The sequence below is a fragment of the Conger conger genome, chromosome 7, assembly GCF_963514075.1.
Source record: "Conger conger chromosome 7, fConCon1.1, whole genome shotgun sequence".
NCBI lineage: Eukaryota > Metazoa > Chordata > Actinopteri > Anguilliformes > Congridae > Conger > Conger conger.
Window position 1 is genome coordinate 27,819,378 of NC_083766.1, and position 11,114 is coordinate 27,830,491.

General features: G+C 48.2%; 2 protein-coding genes across 2 annotated transcripts; both read right to left on the reverse strand.

Annotated features, from left to right (window-relative positions):
* Positions 1 to 2,753: 2,753 nt before the first annotated feature.
* On the reverse strand, positions 2,754 to 5,497 carry LOC133132262 (protein Shroom4-like). The gene is made up of 2 exons (XM_061247595.1): positions 5,378 to 5,497; positions 2,754 to 4,009 (listed from the first exon to the last, which is right to left on the reverse strand). The coding sequence occupies exons 1-2, from the start codon at positions 5,489 to 5,491 to the stop codon at positions 3,722 to 3,724; spliced, it is 402 nt and encodes a 133-aa protein (XP_061103579.1). The 5' UTR covers positions 5,492 to 5,497; the 3' UTR covers positions 2,754 to 3,721.
* Positions 5,498 to 5,514: 17 nt separating this feature from the next.
* On the reverse strand, positions 5,515 to 10,795 carry LOC133132234 (serine/arginine repetitive matrix protein 1-like). Its single transcript, XM_061247550.1, has 6 exons — positions 9,803 to 10,795; positions 8,933 to 8,994; positions 7,835 to 8,467; positions 7,130 to 7,422; positions 6,068 to 6,209; positions 5,515 to 5,647 (listed from the first exon to the last, which is right to left on the reverse strand). Exons 1-5 carry the CDS (start codon positions 10,751 to 10,753, stop codon positions 6,133 to 6,135), a joined length of 2,016 nt encoding a protein of 671 aa, XP_061103534.1. The 5' UTR covers positions 10,754 to 10,795; the 3' UTR covers positions 5,515 to 5,647; positions 6,068 to 6,132.
* Positions 10,796 to 11,114: the final 319 nt, after the last annotated feature.

Genomic DNA, 11,114 nt, shown 5'->3' on the forward strand with positions numbered 1-11,114 from the left:
CCCCCTAAATTATATTTTTTTTACTTGAAATTTGGTGACAAGGTTTGTGATGAGTGACAGGTTGTTTCTTCATGCAAAATAGATTTGGGGTTTAAAATTCAATTAAGCTGTTTTATTTTAGGGGTTTAGTGAAGGCGGGTCATTTTTTACCCCTAGACAAGGTGAGTATACAGATACATACAGTATACATGAGTATACATATGTTAAAACAACACAAGGGTTAAGAGTTCTCAATTACAGGAGTGAGCCAGCCCAGTTTATAGAGCTGTCAGAAAATTTAACCAAAGAAATTCGGTTGGAAAAAAACCCCAACACATAGACCAGCCCTCGATGACAGGAGTTCTGCACCCTGGCATATCCTATTTAGTGACTTGCTTTGCTAGTTGCAGTTAAAACAGTGTTATTGCTTACATGTGGCACATACGACCATATTCATCCTGTCTCTTGTATGTTTTCACACTTTTGGCTTGCTTCATTGGAGCTAAGCTGAATGTTGATCTGGATTGAACATGTCTGCTTTGAATCCTGTATCTGAAAGCAATACTGGGCTAGTGTAGAGGTGCAGCTTCACAATATTCTTCTTCTTATTGCACTATCAATTAAGCTCTTATGTTCTGAGTGTTATGTTCCTGTGTTCTGTCTGTTAGTCTATCATTGTTTATTATCGTTATTCTTGTAATTTACTATTTTTCATATTCATGTCTGGTGTTCTGTTTATATTCATTATTCTTTGCACTCGTCTTCCCCTGTGATGTCTGAGTCTGAATGTTTACGAGCCAGAGTCACTCCCCTGTCTGCGTGCCCCACTATTCGGGTGTTTATGGTAGTTCCGAGGTTCAACCTTCCTTCCAATCTTGCATTCCTTACTTCCTGCTTTCTCTCCATTTCATGTTTGTACATAGCGCTAATATACTAATCCCAACTAACATAGAATTTTTACAGTACTAATTATACTAACACACGAATATGTTCGTCAAACTAACAAACTAACATTCACAAGTTTTTGGTATTTGTAATTTAAATCACTTGACTAACTTAGAGTAAATCCTCAAATCGTGTCCGGGATTCTATTTGAAGCCGGGCCTCGGATAATAGCCGGGGGCATGGCCGATTCGGACAAATAAAGGCCGGCCCCCAAATACAAGCCGGGGTAATATTGCCTACAAGTAGGGCTATCAGTCCATGAGCACTAGAACACATTGTTTCGAATTAACTCAATTAAATAAAAGAGCTCTTCTTAATATTTTATATTGTTGGTTGGTTTAATACTGTTGCCAATGAAAAGTCGTTGTCCTACACCATGGGTCTCCAACACGTTGCTCTCAAGCTACCAGTCGCTTGCCTCCCACTTCTAAGTAGCTTGCGAAAGGCTGAAGCAGTATACATTTAAACACAATTGTTGCCGCAAGGCATTCCAGCCTACGAATTTAATAAAAAGTAAATCAGGCAAAATTAAAAATTAACTCAATTTAGGCTACTTGGCTACGCAATAAGGTTTCCATGTATTTACAGCATAGCGCACATTCAATGAATGAATGAAAGCGGCTTCCTTGGCTCACAATAAACAGACGGGTGGAAATCCCGACACTCTTTCCACTACATAAAACTTAACAGTGAACCATCAAATACCCCTCAGATTTCAGTGCCCATCAGTCCCAACATTTAGCAATAGAATCAAACAGTCCAAAAGTAAATTAAATCCCAAACCAAAGCAAAAATCTTTTCATAGCCTACCGGTATGCTGCTCCAAACGAAACGCATCTCTCACAATAAAAAAAGATCCTTAACTTGCTGTTATCTACGCTAATTTGTTATTGTTCATGAAGGCGTGTCTGGCAAGTTGTTATTTTATGGATTCTGGACTTGTATGTGATTTATTGTGTTCGAGAATATTTGCAATGAACTAAGTCTGTTAAGACTGACACTCTGACTTACCAAATGGTGTTTCCTGATTAGCCTACACTAATTGATTTCTGAGTGGTTACAGGAAGTGTTGAACAGTGTTGGCCCTCTTTAAGTGTAGCCTTTTACTTTATTTCTAAGAATAAAATTCTACAACAGAAGCCTAATAATAAATAAAGGCCTGCCTCGAGTACAAGCCTGCCCCAAATAAAGGCCTGTGCTTTGTGCAGCCTAAGTAAATAAAAAACCCCGGACACAATTTGAGGATTTACGGTACTAACGCCTCTCCAGTTTCAGTTCTGTTCTGTAACTCCGCCTTCCTATTCTATCACTGATTACTTGCTTAGTTTCAGTGAAGTATTCGCACCTGTCTCTCCGTATCTCTGCATCTCCTGATTTTGTGCAATTGTCTACTCCCTAGTCCGGAGCTGTTTGTGTGTCTTTATGAATCCAGACCGCGTTTTCGTTTCCCCCTTGTTATTGTGCTATTACCCTTTCATGTGTCTCACCTGATGTCCACCTGACTGCCCCCCTCCCATGCCCCGCCTAGTTTGTCTGTGTATTTATACCTGTCCTTTTCAGTTGCACCTGGCTAGTTTGTCTTGTCCTGTTTTTTGAGTCCCAAGCCTTCTATTCTTTCCCCCTGTTCTGGCCCCCTTAGAGACGAGGCATCTTCAAAATAATAATAAATTACATTTTTATTTTATATTTGCATCTTCAGACCACACCATGGCTCCTCTGGCCTGTAGTTATCCCTGCCTTTTCTCTTTCTTTCTGAAGTGATTGTAATGTAATGTAATGGCTGCACTAGCAAATACAAGGATCTGTCAACACTGGAGGACATGCAGGTATGTATTTTTACAGCATTCTTCACACATTTTATTTATTGATTCAAATGAATTAATAAATCAGAAGGCAGCATTAGCATTTTCATTTTGAAACAGAGCAAATTCAGTCACAAATTCAGTCAGCAATATTTTCACCCAAAGCAGGACGGACAGTTGACATCAGAGAAGTCTTGGTATCATACAGCAATCACATCAGTGCATTTCTGTAAGATTCATCTGAAGGAAGCTTTGTTTATGTGACATGACTCAAGCAATTTTGATTCCATGGTGGTTCCATGGTGTAAGGGCACCAGCCCCTCCCATCCTTTGGCCCATGCAGTACGACCTGTCCAGAAATGCACCGTCCCTTTGCCATCTGTGGCAACTCTTTCATTAAGTGCTCAATTTATTATCAAGAATGTCCATTGTTCATTGTATTTCATTGATTGGTATGTGGTGCCTGTGCTGTGTATTAATGCCATGGGATTTATACCAGCAGTGTTTTGTCTGTATGTCTGTCTGTATGTCTTTCTGTAGAGGGGCCTCAGAACCAGGCACCTTAATCCCTCCACTTCCTCCCCCACCCACACAAATAAATAAAACAAATAAATAACAAAAAAGTCAGTCATGCCTGAATGCATATTAATTATTATACACAGAAGGCTTGAGAAACAGGAAGTGCTGCATTTCCCTGCATCTCTGTTCGCTCCCTAAAATGTGACAGTAGTGGTCCCCAGTAAGAGCGAGAGGGCTTCTCATTAACCAGCAAGCCCCTGGTTCACAGCGGAATGGTGGTCCCATGGCTGGAGCTTGGGTTAGCCCTGTCCTGTCAGTAGTAGATGTAGCCCAGTTATATCAGTAGTAGATGAACCCCAGTTCTGCCAGTAGTTGCTGTCAGTAACTGGCATAGCCCAGCCCTGCTGTCAGTAGTAGATGTAGCCCAGTTATGTCAGTAGTTGCTGTCAGTAACTGACATAGCCCCGGCCCTGCTGTCAGTAGTATCCCAGGCCTGAGGGCGGGCTGTTGCCGGACGGCAGGCTCTCTCTCAGGGCCCGCAGCTGCTCCTCGAGCAGCCGGATCCGGTCCTCCAGCTGCCTCTGCTCCACGAGCAGGGCGGCCTTCATGCGGAGGAAGTGGCTGTAGTCACGCAGCTGCTCCGGCGTCAGGCTGCCTCCCAACGCCTTGCACACGGCTCGCTGCCGCCCATCCACGTGCTCCTTCAGCTCCCGCGCCTCCATAAGCTGGGCCAGCAGCTGCTGCTTCTTCTCCAGCAGGGGGAGCTGTGGAGCGAGAGGAGGTGAGTTGTGACTGGCATGCATTTCCTACGGGGGCTAGGCCTGTAGCGTAGTCGCTAAGGTGCCTGACTGGGAAGGTTGGTGGTTCAAGCCTCGGTGTAGCCACAATAAGATCAATGCAGCTGTTGGGCCCTTGAGATTCAGGGGGGATTGACCCCAGCTTAGTCTAATAAACTGTAAGCTTTGGACAAGTGTCAGCTAAATAACTGTTATGTAATGGTGGCATTGGAGGATGGAGGAATAAAGAGAAAATGGTTGAAAAGTTGTTCATGAAGACATTTTTAACAATCAAGTAAACGGACTGGAACTGGAACATAAACTCTTAGCTCTTTAAGGTGTAAAACAGGGGTGTCCAATCTTAACCAAAAAGGACTGGTGTGAGTGCAGGCTTTTGTTATAGTCTAGCATGAACACACAGGATTCTACTTATCAAGCTCTTGATGGAAGCCTATCATTTGTTGAATCAGGTATTGTAGGGCTGGGCTAAAACAAAAACCTGCAACCACCCCTGCCGTTTTTGGATAAGCTCCATTACTGCTGGTGTAAGATCATAGATATGTGATTAGAATGGTCTTAACTGAACACTACACCGGGTGTCATTGGCTGAGGCAGTAAGAGCAGTTGTCTGGCTGTTCGGAGGGTTGATGGTTCGATCTCGCCCTGGGTATGTCGAAGTGTCCCTGAGCAAGACACACAGCCCTCAAATGCTCCTGTGAGCTGGTTGGTACCTTGCATGGCAGCCAATCGCCATTCGTGTGTGAATAGGTGAATGAGAAGCATCAATTGTACAGCACTTTGGATAAAGGCACTATATAAATGCCAACCATTTACAACTTTAGTGTTGATGTAACAATCACTACTTGGAACTAAAAGCAATGGAGTTATTTTGAGAAAATGGTCTGCATTTATATTGCGTCTTTACCCAAAGTGTGGTACAATTGATGCTTCTCATTCACCCATTCACACACACAGCCATTGGCTATCATGCAAGGTACCCACCAAATCATCAGGAGCATTTAGGGGCTAGGTGTCTTGCTCATGGACACTTCGACAGACCCAGGGTGGGATCTCCCCATTACATTACATTACAGTTATTTAGCTGACGCTTTTATCCAAAGCGACTTATAGTTGATTAGACAAGCAGGGGACATTGCTCATTGGAGCAATGTGGGGTTTTGGGCTGTGCTCAAGGGGCCAACAGCTGCACTGATCTTATCATGGCTATACCGGGGCTTGACCCACCAACCTTCCAGGTCCTGGTAATGTACCTTAGCCCCATTAAGCTAAACATTAGCACACACATAATTCCAGGCAGGACAGGACAGGAGCGGGCGGGGGGCTCTGGCTGCTCACCCGCGTATGGTGGTTCTCGGCACTGAGGTCCTCCAGGGCCGCCTCAGTGCGCAGCAGCCGGCAGGAGAGGGACAGCAGCAGGGACAGCACCTTCTCCAGGTCCCCGGTCACCATGCGGAACCGGTCCACCTCGCTGGGCCGGCACACGGCCTGCAGCAGCGCCTCCACCTCCTCGCCCAGCCGGGCGTTCGCCCGCACGTCCTCCTGCAGGCCCCGCTGGGCCTCCCGCAGCACGCCCAGCTTCCGCCGCAAACGCTCTATCAGCTGCTGCTGTGAGGGGAAGTAGAGCCAGCTTCAGCTGTACCCTCCAACTCATACAGTACCTCACACTGAGCCCCAACACCCTGCTTCAGCTTCACTAAACCCCCAACACATACATTTATCCATACTAACCTGCAACACACAATTAACCGCCAACACGTACATTCGCAAAAACATAACCCCTGACCCCCTGATCCCCGGTCAGCTCCTTGGATATTTACATTTTACATTTGAGTCATTTTGCAGATGCTTTTAATCCAAAGCGACTTACAAGGATACAGGTTTTATAGAAAAATATTGGCACTTAAATATATGTACAATCCCCCACAACCACACAGCATCATACCTGCCAACACAACATGCCTACTTCCATGATCAGGCTGGCCTCTGATCAGCCTGTAACATTGCCAACAGCAGGTGTGAGGTTACCTTCTTGTAAGAGAGCTCCTCATCCTCCTCCTCCTCCTTCCTCCCTGGCAGCTCTCTGGCCTGACTTAGGAGCTGGTCCCCAGCTGAGGAGGTGCTATAATATGAGGAGCTGCTGTATCTTGGGCCCCATGTGGGGTGGCTGCTGTGGGGGAAAGGGAGGATCAGCTAAGCCATGCAGTGCTCCTGTGAAAAGACCCATTTGCAAAACAGTGTGTGCTGATACCCTGGGTGTGTCGACGTGTCCCTGAGTGAGACACCTAACCCCAAAATGCTCATAGCGAGCTGGTTGGTGCCTTGCATGGCAGCCAATCACTGTTGGTGTGAGTATGTGTATGAATGGGGGAATGAGAAGGATCAATTGTGCAGCGCTTTGGATAACGGTGCTATTTAAATATCAACTATTAACCATTCACTGTATGAGCCATGTTAATTTACTTCACTTCACTTGAGAGAGTGAAGACAACTTGCTGCCTTCTTTACATCCTGCTACCATGGTACATGTGTGCAGAGAGCAAACCACAGGCACCCAGATGGCCAACAGGAGTCAACAATGAACACTCTTACAAAGTGTGCTCCCCAGCTGCCCCATTGTCCTAAAGTTTAATATACAGTATTGCACAACAAGCTCTTGCTTCTCTAATATTGGGCCTTTGCTCTCTGGTAACTCTACATTTTCCAGCAAACCGGCTGTGACGGACCAGAAGCTGTAGGTGAGTGTGTTTGTTGTACTCCGGGTTATGTGGTCTCACCTCCGCACTGCGTCTGAGCCAAGCCCCATGATGCTGCCTCCACTCTTCCAAGACTCCCTGCCCTCCCACCCTTCTCCACTGTGTTGGAGCAGCTCCCCCATCAGGTCAGTCCTCCTGCAGGCTCCAGAGCCTCCCTCAAGGAGGAGATCCACCAGGGAGCCACCATGAGCACTCCATATAGCTGATGGAGAGGCCTGTATCTCGGGGAGACTATCTATATCCGTCTCCAGGACTGCTGTGGGCCTAGACAAGCATCGGACTCTCTGTTCCTCTAAAAATTGGTCAATGTCAGTCTCCAAGGGCATGCCTCTACCTGCCGCCACTGCATTATGGGTGGGTGTGGTCTCTGGCTTCGGGTTCCCACCGGATGTCCGCCTTTGTGGCCCACAGGTCATGGTGAAGTACGGCTCTGGTAAGTGGCCCTTTAATACAGAGCCATTTTCTCCCACAGGTACTTCTGAACTGTACTGAACACTGTACACAGGTGCTTCTAATCTGTGTTGAGTGTCACTCGTAGGACGTCTTTCCCTCTCTGCCTCCATCTGCTGCTTCAGTGCATCACGTCTGTCATCCCTGGTGACAGGGCTCCCCTTCAAGGCATAGAACCTAGGGAAGGACAAGCCCAGTGGGTAGGTTACGATCTCAAGGGGAATACTGACCCCTTGCTTAGTAAGAAGCATATATCTACCCTCATATACTGTGAATTAGGTTCTGAAACAACAACAATAAAATATCAACAACAGTGGGAGGAAAAATCATTAAATGCCCGGTCCCTCTATTCTTTAACATGTCATGATTTTAATCCTTCATTCAGTCACACAGAAAGCAGAGGTTAAGAGACAGAGAAGGGATCACAGGTCAGACCTACGGACTGCTCTACATGCCTTGCCAGAAACTCCACGGTCCATTAGCACAGTGGAACTCAGGAAGGTGAAGCAGTAGATAGATATGAACAGGGACTGGGTTTGCACAAACACACAGATCATAGCGGCGCTTGGAGGGCTTAGTGACTCCTCACCTAGGTTGTGGCTGAGGTGCTATACGCATGTCAGTCAACCTCATAGCATCGAAGGGTAGGGTTGGGTATCGAAGTGGCGGGTTTTGCTCCGCAGGCGGTGCTACAGGCCTGAACACCCTGTGCATTAGGGTGGGGTTCTGTGGGACAGTGGGACCTGGAGTCAGCGTGGGGCCATGCAGTAGGCACTCCCCTCCGTCTCTGAGGGGGAAACTGTGGGAGCGCTGGCGGCTGACCTCAGGGCAGGGGAGGGGGTGTAAGGGGCTCTCACGCCTGCTCAAAGAAGGGGGTGGGGAAGGGGGAGAGGAGAGCAGGTTATGACAGGATGCCCTCCTGTGGCGGAATTGTGCCCAGTTTGGAGGTGGAGGGCGAGGCGGGGGGTCCCTTTTCCTTCTTGGGGGCTCGTTGCTCTCCACGATCCCACCTCGGTGTGGAGCAGCACATCTGTTCAACCGCTCACAGATGCCGGTTTTGTTTTCGGAACCGGCGGCCGCTTGCTCCTGGCTCTGCTCTGCTTCTACTTCCACGCTGCATGCTAACAGTCTCTCAGGTGCTTCAGATGCATCCCACAGGCTCTGGCAGTCCGGTGTTAGAGCTCCCTCTGCTGTCTGGAGGTCTCCTGTGCAGCGTTGATCCCTGAAGGCAGGAAATATGAGGTATTTATTTTACTGTAAAATATTAGAAGTGCCATTATGTTTATTCACCAAACATTAAGCAGATGTACTATAAATTCCCAATATATCCATATGTGTAATATTCTATTTTCAAGTAATGCAAACAATTATTTAGAAAGAAATACAACAAGACCCTCTTAAAATCCAGGTATTACCAGCTTGAAATGAGCAGCTACCAGCTGTTTCAAAGCATAGCTTGAGCTGGTCAAACCATGTATGGACTATGGAGCTGGTCTAAACTGGTCAACCAGCTACCAGCTGTTTCAAAGCAGACAAGAAAACATGCCTTTGTCCTAAGACTTACAGTATGGCACGCACTGTATGTAGTGGTAAATGAGCACTCACACAGAGGCTAATGATGGTGAGTGGGAAACAGTGGGAAACAATAAGTGAATGGAGGACGTGCAATGGACAGGATTTATTTTACCTCTGTGTTGGGCTGAATTTCCTATTGGGCTGTGTTTGTTCATTCTCCCTCCTGAGTTCTACCTGCGAGCAGAGATTTGCTGAGTTATTCCAAACAGAAACAGTGAGGGGCCGCTGATGGCCCGTGACAGGAAGCTAATATTTTCATACCACCCCTACCCCCTTCCAAAAAAAAGAGAATGTGGGACACACAAATATTTTCACATTTGTTTCCCTGATTTTAAATTCTAAATCATTTAAAGCTATACTGAGTAAAAGACAATCTAAAAACATCAGTATTCATGCTTCTTAAATCTGACTGAAGCTTGCTAAGTGTCACTCCTGTAATAGCACCAGGGGTTTTTTTAACGGGGAAGAATTTGTCATTCATGTTGAAATGTTCCTCTAGATTGTGTTCCAGTTAGTCTTTTGCAATGCTGTCTAGTGGGTTAATGTATCACAAATCCAATAGGAGAAAGTCCAGCCCAGTGTAAATGTATTGAAATCTTACATGATCCTGCAGTGGGTGGACGCTAACATCGGAACATGCATTACTGGGTATATGAGTGGATTCATTCCAGTGCAGTCGTCTGGCAGTCGGAGGGTTGCCGGTTCGATCCCTCGCCCGGGCTGTGTCGAAGTGTCCCTGAGCAAGACACCTAACCCCTAAATGCTCCTGACGAGCTGGTCGGTGCCTTGCATGGCAGCCAATCACCGTTGGTGTGTGAGTGTGTGTATGAATGGGTGAATGAGAAGCATCAATTGTACAGCGCTTTGGATAAAGGCGCTATATAAATGCCAACCATTTACCATTTACCATTCACTGTATTTTAGCTGGCTGTATGTATGTCATGATTATGAATCTGGGTTTGTCACAGGAAACAGGAGTTACCTCTGCTGGAGTGCTGCTAATTGAGCTTATTTCTTGCTGCTGTTCAGAGCGGTCCTGGGGGCCCAGGGCAGTGACTGGACAGAAGGTGCTAGAATCACAGAGGGACTTGCTGCTCTGTATATCTACATTCAGGCCCAGCTTGGGATCCTCTGGCTTGTGTGCACTGCTGCTGCAGTTTTGCTCTGGGTTCGAGGGCTCTCCTCCCTCTGGTGGGCAGTAGAGATCAGTGTCCTGGTCAGAGTACCTCCTGTGGTTTGTGGGGTGCACCTTGGGCCTCTGGGCGCGGCACACCAGCCCAGGCAGGTGTGAGACGGAACGACTCCTGCTGGTCTCCTCAAAGAAGCGCATGCGTTCAGCAAAGGGAGGAATGTCGCTCTCGTCTGATCCGGGTGAAGGGTGGCGCTTCACCCTCCTGCTCTCAGGCTTGAGCTCCGGCTGCAGCTTATGCTCCGGGGTCCAGCGCCACCTGTAGGCCCTCCCTGGCAGTGCAGTCTCCCTTGTGGCTGGGCTTATTTGGGTGGGCAGAGCCGGGGTGGTGGAGGCAGGGGGCGACCTTTGACCCTGGTGGGCATTGGTTGTCTTTGAGGCATTTATCCCTACAGGGCCTCCACACTCATCCTCCTCTCTCTGGGGAGCACTCAACTGAGTCTCCCTCTCCCGGATCTCATAATCCGGGTTAGGGCCGGCGCACTCCTTGGGTCGGCTGGATGTGGATGCATGCTCCAGTGGAGGAAGACAGGGTTTGGGCAGCGGTTTGGGGGTCTCACAGCCCTTTCCCCCCTCCCCTTCCTGAGTGGGTCCCAGCAGAGGGTCCAAAATGGTTGTTCCATCCACTTGCTCCACTTCTCCCCCTGTGGCACCCCCAGGAACACTGGGGAGGAGAACCCCGGGGGGCTGGATAGGGGGAGGGGAGAAGACAGACTCCGCCCCTGAAACCTCAGTATCAGACATGCCCACTGAGCCTGGGGTAGAAGACCTGCTGCTGTGCGACCAGTCCCCAGGCCTAACAGCATCGGTTCCCAGAACCCCCAATGGGGCAGTTAGGAGCTGCTCGGGGGTGCGGCATCTTTGCCCCCTGGCCCAGGCCTCGGTGCCAGGGAGACACGGGGGGGAGGGGGCTCTGTGTTTGGGGGCGGGAGGGCAAGAGGCTGAGCGGTTCTCCCGGTAGAACTGACTGTAATCCTGGTGCAAGGCCCTGTACCCCCCACTGCCCCGGCCTCTGTCCAGCTCACTGTCCGACGCCCACCGGCTAGACTGGTGCTGGCTCCCCCTGCTGTTAGCACAGTCACTGCGGTCTGTAATGTCATCAGTG